This window comes from Trichosurus vulpecula, chromosome 8 (genome assembly GCF_011100635.1).
Source record: "Trichosurus vulpecula isolate mTriVul1 chromosome 8, mTriVul1.pri, whole genome shotgun sequence".
Taxonomy (NCBI): Eukaryota; Metazoa; Chordata; class Mammalia; order Diprotodontia; family Phalangeridae; genus Trichosurus; species Trichosurus vulpecula.
The window spans coordinates 203,971,677-203,992,825 of record NC_050580.1 but is presented as its reverse complement, the minus strand read 5'-3'; the positions used below and the strand labels follow the sequence as shown (position 1 = coordinate 203,992,825).

General features: G+C 41.5%; 1 protein-coding gene across 1 annotated transcript; it reads right to left on the bottom strand.

The window, feature by feature from the left end:
* Positions 1 to 4,704: 4,704 nt before the first annotated feature.
* Positions 4,705 to 6,688, bottom strand: LOC118827965 (radixin-like). Its single transcript, XM_036734319.1, is given in 1 exon segment — positions 4,705 to 6,688. A coding segment is annotated over 1 exon segment (1,761 nt). The 5' UTR covers positions 6,525 to 6,688; the 3' UTR covers positions 4,705 to 4,763.
* Between the last annotated feature and the right edge of the window lie 14,461 nt (positions 6,689 to 21,149).

Sequence of the window (21,149 nt, the reverse complement as noted above, 5' to 3'; positions counted from 1 at the left end):
TATTTCTCCCCCTAACATCCTTATACTGATGATGCCACTATTCATCCAGTTCTTCAGCCTGATAGCACTGACATTAACTTGGACTCTTTCCTCTTCTTTACCATACACGTCTATGATCAGGCACCAAATACTGACATTTCTACCTCTGTAATATTTGTTACATCTATCTGTTCCCTCCTCTTCATATACACTGCAACCACCAGTTATATCTGTCATCTTGTATTACCAGCATAAGGGTGGGGTTGCACCCTTTCCCCAATTAATGGCCCAGAGACCTCAATTGAATCAGTTAGTCAGTGGAGTGCTGGTTGTTAATAAATTTTCCTATTAATATGTGAACAAGTGCATTAATATTTTGAAATAGGAACATTTGGCTGAAAGACTCAGGCACACCTTGGGCCTATATATAAAAATAGCAGTTAAGCTGTGAGAAGGGCAGATAGGTGGCACAGTAGATAGAGTGCTGGACCAGAAGTCAGGAAGACTCATCTTGAGTTCAAATCTGGCCTCAGATGGTTACTAGCTAAGTGACTCTGGGCAAGTCACTAAGCCTTGTTTGCCTCAGTTCCTCATCCATAAAATGATCTGGAGAAGGAAAAGGCAAACCACTCCAATATCTTTGTCAACAAAACTTGAAATTCGGCATGAAGAGTCAAACACAATTGAACAAGAACTTACAAATTTAGGGGCAGCTAGCTGGTGCAATAGGTAAAGCACTGTTCCTGGAATTAGAAAGATCTGAGTTCAAACCCAGCCTCAGACATTTACTAGCTGTGTGAGCCTGGGCAAGTCACTCAACCCTGTTTGCCTCAGTACCTCATCTATAAAATGAGCTGGAAAAGGAAATGAATTGCAAACTGCTCTAGTATCTTTGCCAAGAAAGCCTCTACGGGGTAATGAAGAGTTGGACACAACTCTTCCCTAAAGAGGGAATTATGCTGAGCAAGTTAGAGAGTTTTTTCCTCCCTTGATGTTTTTCTCCCCCGACCCCTCCACTTCCCTCAAAGCTGCATCTTCAGTGACTACTCTTGCTCCAAGCTGAGTATGTTGTTCCCTACTGGTCCAGTCTCTCATCCCAGCTGGATGTACTGTCTGCTATTGTTGTAGTCTCTCTCTTTGATGGCATGGTCATTGAGGGGGAAGAGTAGAGACTGAATCCTCAGTCATTCAATCGGTAAACATTTGTTATGTGCCAAACACCACAGTAAAGAGCTAAGGCTACAAAGAGAGGCAAAAGACAGTCCCTGTCCTCAAGGAGCTTACAATAGAATGGAGGAAACTACATGCAAACAAAAACATACCACCAAGGTATATACAAGATAAAGAGGAGACAATTAACAGAGGGAAGACACTAGGATTGAGAGGGGTTAGGAAAGGCTTCCTCTAAAAGATGAGATTTTGGTTGGCACTTCAAGGAAGCCAAGGAAGGCAATAGGCACAGTTGAAGAGGGAGAGCATTCCAGGCTTGGGGGTCAAGCAGAGAAAATGTCCAGAGCCCAAAGATGGAATGTCTTGCTTGTGAAATAGCCAAGAGGCAAGTCTCACTGGACACTATCAACTATAGAAACAAAGTTCTCAAATATAGCACTCTATAGTGGCAAAGAACTGGAAACAAAAGTGCGTGCTCATCGAATGATGATCTTGGACTAAAAAATAGAGAGGAACAACAAGGGCACTCGCTAGACAAGGGAGAATCAGAAAAAATGGAACTCAATATCCCAGGGTTTGCTAAACCAGAAAACTTAAATTGCTTAGGAAAGAGCTACCTATTTGACAAAAACTGCTGGGAAAACTGGAAAGCAGTTGCACAGAATTAAGGTTAGACCAGCACCTTACACTGTATTCCACAATACATACATCTGACCTTAATATCAAAGATCATGGTATAAAGAATAAGGCAGGTGTCACAGTGGATGCAGGGCTGGGCCTGGAATAATAAATGATGTTAATACAAAGGCCACTAAGAGGAAGCATAAAAAAGTAACTGAAAAACCAAAATGTTCCCAGAGAATAAATAATGAAATACAAGCCTCTCTTTCAAGGAGAGGCAGGAGATGACAAGCAGACAATATTGTACACATGGTCAGAATGGTTATTTTTGTAGGAGTTTCCGCTGAACTTATTCTTTGTTAAAAGGGAAGGTTTAATTTGGAAGGGGGAAGATGGATGTAACAACAATGTTGCTAGCAGCTATTGTCGAGGTGAAAGACCAACAAGAGCACACAGCAGGGCTGCTGGAACAGGTCCTTTGATCTGCTTTTCTTTTTTTTTTTTAACTTTTAATCTCTTTATTGTTAACCAATGAATGTTATCCAAAATAATATATGTAATCGTAGCTTAATTGAACAACACAAAATCATGATGCTAGACTCTCACTAAGGGCAAAAAGCATAATGTAAATTTACTTTACCAAATGATTATTAATGTGTTCTCAACATGGCTGCATGAGCATGTGCTCCCAATGGCAAATGAGAAGCTATACTGCTTTGATCATTATGAAAACTCAAATTACAAATGGTTGTTCCTGTGTTAGAAAAATTCAGACAGCTTTATAAATGGATTGGATCCATCCATTTTAATTCAAATCTATATATTATAGATTATTAACTGCAACTATAACCAGTAATTTTTCAACACTGATATTAAGCTGACACATCAATGTTGGTGCATTTATTTCAAGGGGGAAAAAGAAACAGAATCCACTGGAGGCACAGTATTTCACCTGCTATGGCAAAATTTTGGAAAACTGGAATGAATGCTCATGCTTCAGTGCACCAAATTTGGGATCTATCAAGGTCCCTTTGAAGTATTCCGGTTCACACTGTAGAAAGAACACTCTCTTCCACAAAGCAAAGCTTTGAAGCATATGCACCATGTTTGCACACCAGTCATTTCAAAGTTAACCAGCTACCTTTAATCCCACAAAAGCTGAAATATATTAAATACAACTTTTCCTTATCACAATGCCTGCCCAAATTATTCCTTTTTGAAGTCAGCATAAATTAAAAAAACACAAGAGAACTTTTCAGATATAAGCTGAACTTACTGTGCATGGAAAAATGTTTAATAAAATGGCAAAATTAACAGATAAATGTAAGTTTGAGTGCATAATACCAAATGGAAGGTAGTTGAACCACCCTCAGAGAAAATAAGGCTTTTTTCCCTCCTTAACTCCAAATATGGGCACTTTACAATGTAGAAAAACAATTCAGACATGTTAGTTTTTAAGATTACTTCAAAAGGATGTAATTGGAATTAATATAAACTAAGTATAACACACAAAAACATGATTAACAATTCAAATGTTGTCATCTCATTAACAGACTTAGAAAAACAAACATAATGATTCAGATGCTAAGTATGCCTAAATGATTATGAAATAACTGTGCCAAGAAATTGAACTATAAATTTTCTTCATCTAATGCAAGGGCAGCATTTCCCCTTCATTCTCTCTCCCTCTTTCTCTCACAGATACAGACACACACACAGAGGCAGACACACACACTCTCTTCCCAAACATGCAACACCCCTCCAGTAAGAGTATACCAGTAAGAGCTTACCAACAAAAAGGCAGTTACACAATGAGCAGTACAAAATCTCCCAAAGAAAAAGGAAACCTTTTTCTGAGGAAGCCTCTTTTGTGATCTAAAAGAATCACTATGAATTATTAAACTTACAGCTTCCACACTCAACTTTATATGGTGTTTGAAAGACCAGTCATCATGTATATAGTGGTGAGGTAGTATACTACTGTCCCCTTCTTTGGGATTGATGTTTTCATATGCTCCATTGCCAGAAAGGTCCAAGTTTTTGTCAATGCAAATAAATTATTAGTAAATATATACTGTTCTTTAGTAAGCCATATCTGAAGAACAATATTATTCAAGCCTTTCAGTAGTCTATTATTTGCAGGTGGTGTTCCATCCATAAGTTCTCTTTTAGAAATACTACCTACTATGTAGACCTTTGTGAACTAGAAGGCAAGGAAAGCCATCAAAGAATGACAGGAGATAAAACACCACGCAATTTATGCAAGAAAGAAGAATTTAGTAAAAAATAAGCATATCTAACTTCTAATTATGTGAACAAAGTGGAATTGTTTAAAAAATAAACAGCTGCACACCACTCAGATATGGTCTTTTATATGACTTGTTTGCATTCTTTATACTTTGGGCCAAGGCTCCCCACTTTGTCAACTGCCCTCATTCATAAAAGATTTAAGGTCAATGATTTGTATAAAGGCAGAACTCTGGATATGTGTATAGTAGGAGGTGTAAAAGGCATCAAAGGAAAAGTGTGAGTAGATGAATGACTAGATGAGTGAAGGGATGTTGAAATACATCAGACAGTAAGGTGAAAGGGAGAGAGGAAAATGGAGTGTCCTACCTATACATTCATAAGTCCCCACTGCCAGAATTTTTTTAAATTCTCAAAGTGCTAAGATCAAACACACAAATTTGTCAGTCATTACTGTTAGTGTTAATCTTCAGATGGAAAAACAGTGAAAATGGAAAATGTGACAGGTGATGGAACATGCTTCCTCATTCCTCAGCCAAAAAGAAAGAGAGAAGAAAACAAATACCAAGCATAATGTCATACTGCCTTAATGTTGAATAGATTCTCTTAAATTTGTCTTTTTAACCACCGCAAACTGGTATAAGCGCTTTAGCAAGGTGGGATGCAATCCATCAAATCCGCAAAGGCCTGCTTTTCTCTGTTGGTGGTTCAGCTTATGAAGAACATATATGCAAAAATAACAGCTCTCACATTGCTTCAAATTCATCAATACATTGTTTTGTATTGCCTTGTCGAATCTGCCGTAGAGTCTTGTATTTGTCACGGCCTGCTTTAACATTCTCAGCATGAAGTACATCATTTTGTGTTTTCTTTGTTTCATCTCTGGCTTGGGCTAATTCTGAACTTAAAGCCTGTAACTGCTTCTTCACACGTTCATTTTTCTGTGTTTCTGTAACACGCTCTTCTTCACTTCTATGGTTCATAACACCATCATTAGACAGTTCAGCACTAGCTTCAGCATTATTCTCATCATGTTCATCATGTTCATTCTCTGTTGGAGGAATGACTGGTGGTGGGGGAGGTGGGGGAGGTGGGGGAGGGGCAGACATTACAGTTTTAAGTTCTTCTTTGGTCTTCTCCAAGTCTTCTTGGGCTGCAAAAGCTTTGTGTTGCCATTCTGAAGCTTCCTCTTCTTTTTTCTTCTTGGCTTCTTCTAGAAGTGCTATCTTGGCAGTGAATTCAGCAAGTTCTGCTGCTAGCTGCTCTTGATTTTTCATCTGGTCAGCCGCCTGCTTGGCTAGAGCAGCCTTGGCTTCCTCCGCAGCTCGGCGCTCCTTCTCCAGCCATTCTGCTTCCTCTTTTGCTCGCTTTCGTTCCTGGTCCAATTCTAGGGCTCTTCTAGTCTGTTCTTCTAGTTCTTTCTGAGCTTTCATTGTCTGTTCTTCAATTTGTCTCAGACATTCCATCAGCTCTTCCTTTTCTCACTCTATTCTCTCCTTTTCTTTTTCTGCTATTTCCCTCTTCTTTTTTTCATTTTCTAGTTGTGCCCTTTCCAACTGCTTCTGATGTTTCTCCTCTCTAGCCTGAGCCTTCATCTGTTGTACTTCGATTGTATCAGGCTTTCTTCTTCGCATGTAGAGCTCATGGTTTCCCATGCACAAAGCTAAAATCCGTTTATTGATCCTCAGACGAGGTGCATAAAATACAAAATCAGGTGCCTTCTTATCGATTGGCTTTATGACAAACTTTTTGTCATTAAATGAAATATTTCTGATTTCACTCCAGGGAAAACCAATTTTAGGCGTCAACTTGTCATCATGTTCATAAATGTTCAGACCCAGAGCATCAACACCTAGCCATAATTCTGTTCCTTTTTTATTCTTTATTTCAAAATAGTTTACACCATACATTTCCAGATCTTGTGCAATCTTTAGATATTCCATCATTGAATCTTCCCTTAACATCCCTCTGCGCTCTTCATGCCAGTTTTGTATTCTTTCTTCCCACTGTTCTTTTGTCAGTTTGTGCTGTTCCAACACCTGTTGAGGTAGGAGTCTGTCATCAGCCAGGTAGCCTGGTTTATGAATTTCCTTATTATGATCTCCATATTTAGATTGGACAGCATAGGAAGCCAAAAGAACAGCAGTTTCAGGGGGGCAATATATTTCATCATTTAAGATTGCTTCTTTAACTTGTAAGAAGAAAAGTCTCTGTGTCATTTCTTGAATTAGTTCTTCAGACACATCTTCAGGAAAAAATTTAGCTCGAAACTTGAACTGCAGAGGATTTTCTTTTCTTACATCTTGCTGTGTTACCTTTTTATTTAGCTTAAGCCAAGTTGAATAGCCTTTACTATCCACATATTGCAGCCCAAAAAACCAGACTTCATGCAGGCCAACTGTTTTCACCACCTGGTCAAATAGCTGTTTGCCAGTTGTATTGGGCTGGATAGCAAATTCCAGCTCCGCATCCATAGTAGTTACTCTTACATTGATTGGTTTCGGCATTTTTACTTCTCTTTGTATCTTCTTTTTGTCTTTAGCAGCTTTCCAAGTTCAATGGATCTGGTGCGCCCGGCGGCGCCAGAGGCGCGAGGGGAGCAAGAAGCGCGAGGGAAGCGAGGGCAGGCGGAGCGCTGCCCGGACTTCTCCGCCAAAGCTCGGCACGAAGCTCCGTAGGCTAGGCACAGACACCCTCGGTTCGGGTCCCCGGGCCGGCGGGGCTTGGGAAGGGATTGACACCAACTTCGTTTTCCCCTCCCCCTTCGCTGCTTGGGGGCGGGGGGAGGGAGGCCCGAGAAAGTCGAGGCTGGACGAGGGAGTTGCTGGTTTTGTCCCCTTCCCGCAGATGAGGGACCTGGCCACCAGAGCCCGGAGGGGGCGGCGGTCCCGGGTTTGAAATGAGTGCTGGGCTGCCGGAGAGGAGACGCTCCTCCGCCGCCACCGCAGACAGCTCCGCAATATCTTGATCTGCTTTTCTAAGGAAAGCAACTTTAAAGGGTTTACAATCTCACTTTAATTAAACATACATATATCATTCACTTAGTTCAAGAGAAAAAGCCAGCACCCTGAACTTCAGAGCAAACACAAACAAATGACAAGCATGCATTATAAACAGATTAACAGACAGATTTCTGTCTGAGCAAATCACGATAGTTACCAGAGAAACACCAACATCTGGGCTTTTCAAAGCTAGGTCGGGGGTATGGGGGTGTTGCTTCAATGACTTACCCAGAGTCTTGTCACCAACACTCTTTCTATGAGTGTACCCCCAAAAGTGAAACACAGTACATATACTGTGTTCAGGACCCTGAGGGCTAGGGTCCTACCATCCAGGGTGTGGGAAAGGTCCTCAACCACCAGCACCAGGGTCTAGGAAAGTTCCTCAATCACTAGCACCACATATACATTGTTTCCAGTCAATGACTCCAGATTGCCTTAGTGCTGAGAAACACTCCAAACCAAAAAGGAATCCACTTTACCTGCTCCATTCAAACAAAGAAGAGACTCATTAAGGGCACTTGATAGCCTGAGCATCCCCAAAGAGATTACCTGACCTGATTACCATTATAATCATCTTTAAGGTGCCTTGATTTGCTTTAAATCTGGCATCCTATAAGTGATCCAGGCTCTATCAGAGAGGCAAAGTCTCATATGAGATGAATACTAGAGCTTGCTGTTTTGGGCCCAGAAACTTGTTCACTGGCTGATGATATATACCACATTAAAAATATGTGTGTGTGTGCAACAACACAATAAAGAGCTTGGAGTCCGAGCCCAAAATCAGAAAAGGCATTTATTATTCTTTCTCATGAGAAAGGACGCCACCCAAAGGGTAGAGGTTGGGGGCGCTTTAATTATATTTTTACATTTATTCGGTCTAAATAAATGGGTTCATCCCCTGAATAGATTACAGCAGAGTACAAAGGACTCAGATGGACACCAGTTCTTTTATAGACCTGCCCTTCGAATCTTTTGCCAAGCTCTTCATTGGCCACATACAACCCCCTGACTGCTTACATCATGCCCTCCTCAAATGGCTTGTTTAAGCATGTGTACAAGCCTCTGACCTTTCACCCGACCAACGTGAAGCCTGGTTTCTGCTAGATCAGAGCTCTGATTCGAAGTAGTTCCAATCAGTAACCTGACTTACATTCTGGTAATGCTGGGGGAGGAAGGGGGAGAGGGACACCTTCAACTCTGTGGAAACAAAACTGTCCCCCCTGTTTCTTACATAAGATATTTGGAAACAGCAAAAAAGAGATTACCTACTCAAAGTCAACACATTCATCTTTCATTCCATTCTGACCAATATAGCTTAGTTAACACTAAAATCAAGGAAGGAAAGTGAGGCATAAGGTCACTTGAAACAAGGCATACCAGTCACATTGCTGTCCTAATAATGCAGTCCAGGCTTTATCGTATCTTTGTGTCATGAAAAGAATTCAAATTTCTCTTATGCCAAGGGATTTCTTGTTTTTGTTTTGATTTTTGCAGGGGTTAAGGCAGGGCAATTGGGGTTAAGTGACTTGCCCAAGGTCACACAGCTAGTAAGTGTCTCATGTGTCTGAGGTCGCATTTGAACTCAGGTCCTCCAGACTCCAGGGCCGGTGCTCTACTGACTGCACCACCTAACTGCCCCGTACCAAGGGATTTCTTTAAGGGAATTTCCCTCTAATCAAATGACCTAACTGAAAAATGCAGAGAGCACACAAGAGCATATGCATGACAGAATTCATCCCTATAAGAAATCAAGAAATATGATGACAAAACCTGTTTCCTGAAATATTCCTTCCCCATTTCACAATAGGAAGATCTCTTTATTTCTAAGGCTGATAAAACTCTTGGAATAGTTTGCTGAAATAGTGCTGTGTGTTTTCCAGAGTACTCCGGGGGAAAAGTACTCTTAGCAGCGGCAGTTTGAAGTAGAAGAAGAAGACTGACAGAACCATGAAAATAAAACATCGTTAGTGAATCACTAATACTCTTATGGAAGGCTATATTTTGGGGACCAAAAACAGGTGACATCCAGTCCTATTTTGTGTTTTAAGACTTTTTCCACCAACTATTGAAAGGTCTTCTTTGGAGACACTAATGTCTTCCCTGGCCCCATTTCCCCTCCACCCTGCCTCTCCCCTGGGTTCTCCCTTTTTATAAGAATTTCAGTTAAAATAGTTACTCCACAAATGGAAGTACTAAGCGACTGAAAACCCTAGATTGAAATTTTGACCACTAAGTGCAGTAACTAAAGCACAATATAGGAAAAGGAGGCCCAAGGACAATGTGCCTAGAGTACTCCATTCCCAGTGCATTGTGTGTGAGTGATCTAAACAGAGTTGGCAAGATCTGTGGGTGATATGGTTAAGTAGAGAGAGCAGTTATTCAAGATTAGAAAGTCTACTAAAAGTTCTTTTTAATGTGCCATAGTTGGCTATAACTGCAGGAGGTGCAGTCGGCACGGAGTTTTCTTCTTTCCACTGAGAAGTAATGGTCTTTAGCTGTGTGTAGTAGAATTGGATGCCCTAAAAGGAACAAGAGGGAAAAAAAATTAGCATCAGTTCAAGTGGTTCGTATGTGTTAAGTAATATGTGTAACTAAACCTCATTGTACTAGATGCTGCAAAATTATGAAATGTTTGTATAAAATAATCAGAACAATTGAGAGAAAGTTATTAAAAAGTGATATCTACTTCCTCCTTCTGGAAATTTGTTAAGCATGTAACTGGCCATCCAAACCCAAGAGCACTTTTGAATACTTGGTCATGGGTAGAATGTGTTTTTTGGAAAAATGAGCATATAGGGAGAGTATACTACTAGAGAGGCACAAGCTTAGAAAATACATGTGGCCCTGGCAACTAACACTTATGAAACTATAGGGCTCCCTTGTCCTTTCCCTTCTGATGCTGCTCTTGTGCTCAGTGTCTCTTACTGATCAGGTCACTCAGTGAGACTCACTGGGCTTGTGCTTCTCTGAAGCTTAACGCACAAAGTTCATGCTCATCAGAGCTCTCTTCTGCCTCTACTACCTGGGCTCCTTCCCTGCATCATGTGATATCAACTGTTAGAATAGCTCTGCTGGGCAATGGGGTATAGAAATCCATCTTGCCCTACAGGAAAATAGAAGGGAAGGAGATAAGAGAAGGGGTGGTGTTGATAAAAAAGGAAGGGTGACTGGGGTAATTAGAATGCACTCAGTCTTGGGGACAGGGGAGGGGAGAGAAGGGGAGAAACTCTGGAACTCAAAATCTTGTGGAAGTTAATATTGAAAACTAAAAAAAGTTAATTAATAAAAAGAAAATGAAATAGAATAGCTCTGCTGTAAGAGTTCAGAAGGGATTCTCCCCACAGGCAGAAAAATCCATTTCCTCTCCTCTCAGAGCAGAACTATGCCAGCAGCAGCACATGGTGTACGATGAAGTAATAAACACACACACACACACACACACACACACACACACACACACACTGGGCTAGGGGAGTCATACAGTCTGGCTATAGACTGACTTTTAATGGGGACACTGACAGCCTTTTACACAGGTTAATTGCTGAGTCCTAACTTCTCAGAAAACTACTATGATGCAATGGATTAAAGTTTTTTTATCTCCCTGTTCCTGGGTATGAAACACTAGTTCCCTAAATGCTAACCATATTGAAACATTTCTGTTCTTTCCCATGCAGACAGCAGCTGCAAATGCAAAGGCAGGTTTTCCTTGCCACGATTTCTTATCCTTAGATGGTCTTGCCTTGCGTAGACCTATCCTCAAATGGCCTTGCCTTGCAGAGGCCTAAGAGGCTGCCTTGCAGAGGTCTAAGAGGCCTAAACAGGATATAGCTGGCTCTCCACATGGCTCTCCACAGAAATGATTTCCTCTCAAGGGCTCACATTGCTCAAAGCTTTCTCTTCTCTTGATTGCTTAATTAGAATATATCTTGATTGTTAAAAATGGTCACTAGGAATGTGACTGATTGTTGGCTAGCCCAATGGTTTAGCTCCCCTCTAATTCCATCAGCAATGATCAGAAAACTTCTTCAAACCCCTAAAGGGGTAAGAAAGTATAAGTCCTGCTTTATATTTCATTTCAGATCTTAACACCTTCTACTTTCCCTGTATTGTCTGTGATTTCATCACCTGGGCTTAGGGGAAATCAGGTGTCCTGATCAACTCTCCCCTTTCTAAGCATATATGATCTCATTTAAGCACCACAACAGCCTTGTGATATAGGTACTATGTACCTGTACATCCCAAAAGTCTTAGTGCTGTTTCAAATAAGCTTTAAAATGAACTAAGACTTTTGGGACATCCTACATTATCAACCCCATTTTAAAGATGAGGACGCCACCTGCCTAGGCTGCAGTGCATCTCTGCATCTCTGGGAATAGAGTCCCATGAACAATCTCTGCTAGGCCATGGTCAGCAAAAGAGTCCAGAAGGATTCCAGGTGTTGTCAGGGGTCACAGAGATGAGCCCCAGATGCCTAGCTCAAAAGGTTGCTTAGCACAAAGCAGGAAATTCTCTTAAGAAACAAAGAAGCATTTTGTCCCAGATCTTTCTGGCTATTGCTGTAGCACTAAGGTCTATGGCGCCCTCTACTGGGGGGCTTTCAACATGGCTAGTTATTCCACTAAGCTCAAAGGCAGTCTCTTTGGGAGTCATACCAAACTGTTGGAGCCTCCCATGGAGGGGAGGCCACACACCTTTGACTGAAGCAATCAAGTAAAGTGGGGGAGATAAGGTTGGAATTGTGTGCTGGAGAAAGGGACAAATATGTTCCAACAGAAATAGGGGTGTGGTTTGAATCAGGATCAAGTGAACTTAGGGGCAGGGCTGGTCCAAGAGGCCTTGGGATTCTTTGGAGTAGCAAAAAGGAAGGAGGTGAGATATGCAGACTTAGATGTAGGAGTGGAGATTCAAAGAGGGAGGACAGAGACGAGTCTGATCATGTCAGTCCCAAGGAATCATAGAGGTTGTCAGAAGAGACAAAAAACTCTCTATAGTCTTGTGTTTAGAAGATGCAAGAAAAAAGAAAAGGGAGGGGAAGAGAAGGGATATATTAAAGGAAAATAGGGAAAAGATGGAGGAATGTGTTGACACCTAATTGGGTTGCTTAAGTAGAACCACATACAACCTTAGAAGAGACGGGGGAGCAGGCCTTCACGTTTACCTAAACTGGTCCAAAGGGGCAGAGTAAATGCACAAATAATTTGGTACAGAAATACATTCAACTCAACAGAGATACAGATAGTAATGGGGGAAAAGGTAAAAGTGGATTTAGGAATTATTTTTCTTCAATGGAATGGTAGATGAGAATGTGAGAAAATAGATTTCTGTTGTTTTTTTTAAATAGAGATGCCATTTCACAGATGCAAAATGTTCCATGCATTTTCAGGTGAAATCACTGTATTATTAATGCTTACAATAAGTAGTATTTTATAGTGCTTTATAGTTTGCAAAATAATTTACAAATATCTCATTTTATCTTCACAACAACCCTGTGAGGTAAGTGCGACTCTCATTCTTATTTAAAAATGAGGAAGGTGAGGAAGACAGAGTCACAGGGCTAGCATCTGAGGCTGAATTTGAACTCGAGTCTGCTTGCCTTCAGGTCCAGTACTCTCTCCACTGTATTTACCAGATGCCCTTTAAGTAAATTAAGTAAAACATCTATTATTTTTACTGAATTTACTTGTTTTACTTTGTTACAAAGACCTCTCATGAAGTGGGAGTAAGCTGTAAATTTAATGTAAAAACAAAACACATCAGTAAAACTTTCCTTAAAAAGCTTCAATGACTCCCTATTGCTTCTAGGATAATATACAAACTCCTCAGCTTGGCATTTAGTTCAGGTGTCTCAATTTCAGTGGCACCTGCACTGCTGTCAGTCAATTCTTTGTGCTCAATTTACCTCATGTTGTACTTTGTATAGTTGCTGAATCCCCTTAGTAGAATATAAGCTTCTTGTGGGCAGGTATTATTTTAATTTTGTCTTTCTATTAGCAGAACCAGTGCAGTTCCTTGGATATAGTAAGTAGGTGCTTAACATGTTTGCTGAATGAAATCATCTTTGAGAAATTAAATATTGAACTAAATTTATTGGTTGAGGGAACCAGAATATAATATTCGTTCTAAGTATAAAGAGAATTTGTTGGTTGGAACTGTTATTGGATGTCTTCAACAGATTTGTATGAAGTGATGCAGAGCAAATTGATAAACAGGAGAATTTTATATGTACATATGCACATATATACGTATAATTACTGTAATGATGAATAGCAAGCCCTTGTACGATTCCATCCTCCCCCCAGTGGGAGAGGGAGAATATAGATTTCTGTTACTTTAAAAAAAATAGAGGTATTGTTTCATCGATATGAATTGTTCCATGAATTTTCAGATGAAATCGCTGTATTATTAATGTTTATAATAATGACCAGCATTTATATAGCACTTTATACTTTGCAAAATGATTTACAAATATCTCATTTTATCATCACAAGAATCCTGTGAGGTAAGAATTACTCTCATTCCCATTTTACAGATGAGGAAAGGGAGGCAATAACTTGCCCAGAGTCACAGAGCTAGTGTCTGAGGTTAAATTGAAAGGTTGGGTCCGTGGGGGACTACTACTCAAGGCACTCCATATACGAAGGTACCTAAGCAGTCAATCAACAAGGAGTTATTAAGGGCTTACTAGGTGGCAGAGTCTGTGCAAAAACCAGTTCCTGCCCTCAAGAAGCTCACAGTCTAATGAGAGAGAACAAAAGCACAAACAAATAAGATACAGGCAGGATAAACTGGAGATAATCACCGAGGGAAAACATTACTAATAAGGGGATTCAGGGAAGACTCCTTGTAGATGGAGGGATTTTAGCTGAGACCTGAAGGACACTATGGAAACCAGGAGGGGGAGGGGAGGAGGAGCAGCATTCCAGGCTTGGGGGACAGTCAGAGAGAATGCCCAGAATCCCCAGATGGGATGTCTGATTCCTGGAACAGCAGAAAGGCCAGTGTCACTGGATCTTAGAGTATGTAAGGTATAAGAAGGCTAGAAAGGTAGGAGAGGGATAAATTATCAAAGACTTTAAAAGTCAAAACAGGAGATTTTATAGTTGATCCTGGAGGTCCTAGGGAGCCTCTGGTGTACATTTAGTGATTGGGGTGAAGGTGACATGATCAGAATAGCACTTTTGAAAGAACCACTTAAGATATGAGTGAAAGATGGATGGCCTGGAATGGAGGGAGACAGAGAGACCAACTAGAAACCTATTACAACAGTCCAGGCATCAGGTTATGAGGGCTTGCACCAGGGTTGTGGTTGTGATTGTTGGTCCTTTATTCTCAAAGAGGACCATGACATCAGGGAGGTGATGCCATGACTTGACAAAATATTTCCAGAAACCTGGGGCATACAGTCCCCTAAATACAGTTGGCATCAGAGGAAGAAAGGATACACAGAGGGAACTCATGTGGCTAAGACATATGGCAGCCACTCATGCTTCTGAAACTTCAGGCTTATAGGAGGACTGATGCCCTGAAACCATTTTTGCCAATCTCAGTCACATAGTCTCTGCCAGTCTCCATTGGACTCTGCTAGACATTGCTTCAATGCTTGGCTATAGTCACCCCTGCCCTCAGTTTGGGGCTGAGCAGACGTCTTGGTCTTGCATATTGCTATGCACTTTTGCAAAGAACTGGAACCCAAGGGGAGTCTTGGGGATTGTCATCTCCTGACCAGGATCTCTAGAGGCCAAACTCTGCTTCTCACACAAACATGACTTGATTTTGCAACTGGTCTCTTCTCACAGGCTATACATCGCGTATACTCCCTATGTCTACTTCCTTCTAAAATAAGCCATTGCTGTTGGGGGAATCAAATATGAAAACTAATGACCAAAGGAGGCACAGATGTTCTGTAACTGCTTTTAATTCTGAAACTACCAAAGAGCTCACATAGGTTATCTCAACCACAGTTAATTTTGAAAAATATAAAAGAGCCCTGACAATGAGAGGTAACAGCCACAATGAAGCAAGTTTGATTTACAGCAGGGCTTCATCACTGTAACATGAGTCCTGCAGGTGGTTTTCTGAGCTCAGAGACCACCTGGGGCTGGTGTGGAACAATTCTGGGATTGTGCTGCAGCAGAGTTTATCCAGAGGGTGAGAACAAAGGATTGTTGTTATGCCAACCTCAAGGCACAGCTTGCTTGCTGGGCCTTAGCTCTGGAAAAGAGGGTCTCTCCTAATAGTGATAAGAAAGGAGTAAAAAGAGAGGGGTGATCTTGACATGAGGATCCTGAGAGAGGGGAGAAGTGAAAGGAAGAAAGAGACACCTCCTAAACACCTCTTACTCACTTGCTGTACTCTCCAAGAAATACAAATGAAAAGGTGAAGAGTAAGACTAAGTTGTTCCATAGCAGACTTTCATTTACACTGATTCTGAAGCCTGATTGCTAGCAGATTCACTCCTCTTCTCTCAGTCCTTGCTGCTTAATAAGTGGATGGACAAAAGGATACTGGCATATCTATTTCCTTTGCCAGTCCTTATCAGAGTTTGCAGACTCTTTCCCAAGCAAATATATTGTTAAGCTGTGACTAGACGACTCAGGATCTGAAAAGGACTAAAGTCTTAGAACTTGGAAATGGTACCACTCCAAAAACGTAACCTTTACATCTCACTGTCTGTTACCTGCTCCTTACATCCTCTAATTTCATCAGTCAACCCAGGGGACGTGCTTGAATTCACTGGCTGCTACAAGTGTAAATTAATACAATAAAAAGCAGCAGAGCCCAGATTAATTGTAAAGCACAATTTTGGTCCCTGAGAAGAGACAATGAAACATACTCCCCTCCCCACCTCTCCTCTTGGCAGTATGTTGTCAGAATTGGCCTTCGGGTTGGTACGTTTTCCTTTACCATTTTTCTTTGTTACAATAAATGATCAGCTAGAACTTTCCCTGCAGTTTTGGGGATGGAGATGGCAGGGTTTGGGTGAAGGAAGAATTAAGTCGGTTTTACTGAGAAGTATGAAGGTATCTTAAGATTGTTTTTGTTATGATGTTAGGCTGAGGTTTGCAAACATGAATGGGGCACAGTTTGACATCTTTAAAACCTTGACTCAGTTCAAGAACAATGAGATGCCAAAAGGCAGCATGGTAGAGTGGGAAAAGCCCTGAATTTGGGGTCTGAGAGCCATGGTTCATAGCATTATAGATTCAGACCTGAAAGGTTAAGTGACTTGTTCAAGACGACACAGACGGCAAGTGGCACAGCCACTTATCAAACCCAGCTTCCACAGTGTTATTTGCCACTGCACCTGTGATGTTAGTTAAGTCTTTTATGGCCTCAGTTTCCCTGTCTGTTAAATGCAGGGGTTGGAATAGATAGGTAGATGATCGTGATAACTAGCATATATGTAGTGCTTCAAGGTTTGTAAAGCACTTTATAACTTTGATCTCCTGCTATCTTCCCATTCTTGGGAGGTAGAAACTATTATCCCCATTGTTGAGGTGAGAAAACTGAGGCAGAGATATATAGGTAGATGATTGATGAAGTGTGTTTACTATATTCCAGGCACTGTGCTAAGTGATGGAAATACAAATACAAGTAAATAAGACAGCCCCTACACTCAAGTAGTTTATATTCTATGATTCCTTCCTGGTCTAAATCATAAGAACTGAATAGGAGAGCCTGTGGGGAAGAAGGTATGTACATATTCTCCCCACTGGGGCTTCTTAGAATCCTCGAACCTGTTTTTTAAAATATTTTGATATTTAAATCAAACTGTATTAACTTTATTTCAATTTAATATGTTTTCTTTGTAACCCTATGTATTTTATTTTATCCTTTTTAACATATTCTGAGAAAGGGTCCATAGGGTTCACTAGGTTGCCAAAGGTTTCTGTGACACACAAAAAGATTAAGAACCTCTGTCCAGACACTTTAATATCTAAAAAGGAAAAACTTTTGGGTTTGCAAAGTACTTTTCAAATATTATCCCATTTGATACACACAAAGAAACCCTGGCTGGTAGGTGCTAGTGATGCTTCAGCCCTGGGAAACTCCCCACCCTGAATTTACTTGTACCTCTCCATAGGGCCAAGTCCCTGAGTTGCTTGGGACAACCAGCCCTTCCCAGTTAAGTCAACAAGCATTTGTTTGTGGTCTAAGGTCAAACCTCTAACCTAGCTCAGTCCTTCATTATCTGACTAGCTCAAGGTCTCTTGCCACCCTTAATTCCATGCAGAACCTTTCCACGCGGCCCAGGTCTCTGACCTTCCGGGTCCTTCTCTGTTACCTCCTGCATACTCGAGCCTAATGGCCCCTCCAATTCAGATCTTTCCACAAATCTTTTTTCTATAAACGGAGTTGGTCCTGCCCACCAAAGGGCGGATTCTTATAATCGCCCCCACCCAATCGGTGTTCTAATAAAACCTGAAAGAAGGCTTTGAATTCATTGGAGGGAGGATCTGCATCACCTGCCCTTGAATTTCACGTCCCAGTACCGCTAGACCTCAATCGTGTTAATTACTCGTCCATTTCACAGGTAAGAAAATCCGGGTAGAGAGAGATGGAGACTCGACCTGAGTCATAAGCGTTAAAGGTTATATTTCAATTCAGATCTTCCTGACTCCAGGTCCAGGGCTCTTTTCCACTGCCACCAAGGTGCCTTTGAAAGAGTAAGAGCTTTAAGTGGGGCTGCTAGAGCGGCTTCTTTTAGGACAGAACCAGACCCCTTCTAAGTAGGGAAAGTGTGGTGGCCCGAGGACTTTTGCGCATGCGCAGGAGGTTTAAGCTTCTGTTAGAGACCTCCGAGGTCCTCCCCCTAACGCCCCACTGTCCTCCCAAGAGGACCTTCTTCCTGGTGAGTGACCGCCTCAGCTTCGGAGTAAGGGTCGCCCAGGACCTGCGGGTAATTTAGGGGAGCGAGGGAACTAAATAACTATATTAGAGGAGGTGCAAACCCCGAAAAACGCTGTGGGGAGGAGGGGGCGCCAATACTGCTCCCCACCCCGCTCCTCTACTCCCCCCCCCCACTCCGTGTAACCTAAGGTCGGCACCACCCCCCTCATGCCTTCTGGTCCCAGGTCACTCGTCTGCCTCTATAGGTCTGCCGTGGGTATGATACTCCTAGGAACTGATTAGAACTGGAGCTGAAGGGACCTTCTAAAGACGGCCATCGCATCTAACCCTTCCCATCATTTTACCGAGGAGGACACTGAGGCTCAGAGGTTAAATAACTTGCCAGCGTCAGAGAGGTTACCCAGAATCACACTGGAATTTAATTCAGGCCTTAGGAATCCCAAATTCTTCGTTCTTTGCCCTGCAGCAAACCAAGTCAACAAGAATTCATAGAGTGCTTACCATGTGCCATGTCTTAAGTGCTGGGGCTATGTGCTTGCTCTTAAGGAGCTCACAGTGTTGTTTTGGGGGAGACAGCATGCAAAACAACTGACAACTAACAGCTAATTTTGCAGACCAAAGGCAGTACTATTTAGGAGGACTTGCAAAAGGTGGCCCTTTAGCTGAGACTTGAAGGAAGCCAGGGAAATCAGGAGGCAGAGATGAAGTTGGAGATGTGCCGGGCTTGGGGGAACAGCCCCAAAATGCAGTGGGGTGATGATAGTGTCCTGTCAGATGAACTGCTACGAGGCTAGTGTCAGTGGATGTAGGGAAGGGAGTAGAGTGTAAGAAGACTGGAAAGACAGTGACGGGGAATTCCTCAACCCCAGGGCTCCTGAAAACCTCCTAGAGAATAATTCTGCCCACCTTGATGCCTTTGATTGGTGGTCAAAACAGGAGGCCAGGCTAGAGAATCACAAGTTTAGCATCAGCTGATCATTTGCCGGCAGCCCGTCCAAGAGATACTCATGTAAGGCTTGCCACAGCCTTTGTTATTCAGTCATGTCTGACTCTCGGTGACCCTAATTGGGGCTTCTTGGCAAAAGTACTGTAGTGGTTTCCCATTTCCTTCTCCAGCTCATTTTACAGATGAGGAAACTGAAGCAAACAGGGTTAAGTGACTTGTATAGAGTCATACAGCTCTGAGAAGAACAATTTATCACCAATTAGGAGTCAAGAATTATGGAACTTCATAATGTTAGGATATTTCATTGTCAGGCTGGAAATGACTTCATGCCAGCCAGGAAACAGGCTTTTTCTTTCAAGTATGTATGATTGCCAACTTCACTCTCCACTTCCTCTCCCACAAGAAGCTGCTATAACTGGGCATGCTGGACATTGGTAGGTCAGAATCACATTGTTTATGAAGCAACAAAAAATGATTTTTACTTTTCATTTAAAACTGTTATCTCCTGTGTCAACCACACTGGAACTGAAAGCAGGCTAGAGATAGAAGAGTCAGGAAGCAAACAAAAGTTTAATTTCAAAGTGAGAGAAGTGGATTTCAAGCAGTGACACATTGTCCAAGCCTGTCCCTAGTGGGGCGAGCCTGAGTCAGTGTGTGGAGATCTTAATACTTATACCTGTGGCTTAGCAGTAAGCTGTAGCCCTGACAATGTGGGATAACAGCAACAGTGTGACAAGTTTGATTCATAGCAGGGCTTCATGACCAGAAACAGTTCTGAGATCATCCAGAGGGTGAGCACAAAGGATTGTTGTTCTGCCAAGCTCAGGGCACAGCTTGCTTGCTGGGCCTTAGCTCTGGAAAACAAGGTGTCTCTTAATATCTTGACACCTGTGTTATATACACATTATTTTATTCCTCTGCCAGTGTGAGTTTATTCAAATGGCAGAGATGGAATAAAATGGAATAAGTATCTATTAAGTGTGTACTATGTGTCAGGCAGTATGCTAAAAGCGTTTCAATTAATATTATCCCATCTGATCCTCTCAAAAATCTTGTGAAATAAGGTGCGGTTATTATCTGTATTTTACAGTTGAGGAAGCTGAGGGAGACAAGTTAAGTGCCCAGGGTCACACAGCTAGTGTCTGAGATCCCATCTGAACTGAGTTCTTCCTGACTTCAGCCCCAATCCTGTATCCACTGTGCCATCCTATCTCTAACAGAGACCTTTTAGTACCAAGCATCCACTGTACCTGATCTAAGAAATAAAAAGACTTCCAGTATACATATACCGGAAGCATACCAAGTGTACCAGCATACTTTTTCTTTAACCAATGAGGCAATATTACAAAAAGATTGAGTATTGCGTCTTCTTGGAGGAGATAATCAATATGCATCTTGGAAAAAGAAAGAAGGAGAAACTAGAGCAGAAAGCAAATTTGAAATTTCATGTGGAAGGGATAATATGGTTGTATTCTTGTCGATGCTACTGTCGCCCTTCCATGATTCAGATAATCTTGGTGTTCAAATATAACTTTTAAATCTTGATATTTGCATTATGGTTTTTTAAGTCCACATTAGCCCTGTTTGGTAGGAACTAGGTGGCACAGTGGATCGAGTGCCAGCAGTGTCAGGCCTGGAGTCAGGAAGATGCATCTTCCTGAGTTCAAATCTGGCCTTAGACACTTAGTAGATGTGTGATCCTGGGCAAGTTGCTTAACAGTGCTTGCCTTAGTTTCCTCATCTGTAAAATGGGCTGGAGACAAAAATGGCAAACCTCCAATATCTATGTCAAAAACCCGAAATGGAGTCACAAAGAATTGGACGCCATTGAAAGGACTGAACAATGAGCCTTGTTGGGTAGGTGGTGTACCCGGTTTACCATTGTTCAAAAATAACCAATAAGTCACACAAAAAAATGCATAACTTCACTTGGGATTAAAGAGATGCAAATCCACTCAACCCTAAAATATTATTATATACCTATTAAATCAGCAAAAGTAATTTTAAAAAACTCAATGTAATTGAGAATATCATTGAGTCAGAAGGTAATCTGGCAGTATGTAACAAGAGCTGTAAAACTTTTTCCTATAGTTGACTCAATAATTTTCCTTTAGGAACACATCTCAAGGAAATAACCAGAAAGGGGGAAAAAAACCATAATTAGTACAATAAAGTTCAGAATAGCGTTATTTGTAATAATAGTAGTTGATGTCATAGAGAGTGAGGACTAGATAAAAGATAATGAAATATTATCTTGCTAACAGCGCTCAGCATTCCCTTTTCAAAGTGTGAACACCTTTCTCTGAGTGAATCAGAAAGGAAATGTGATTGGC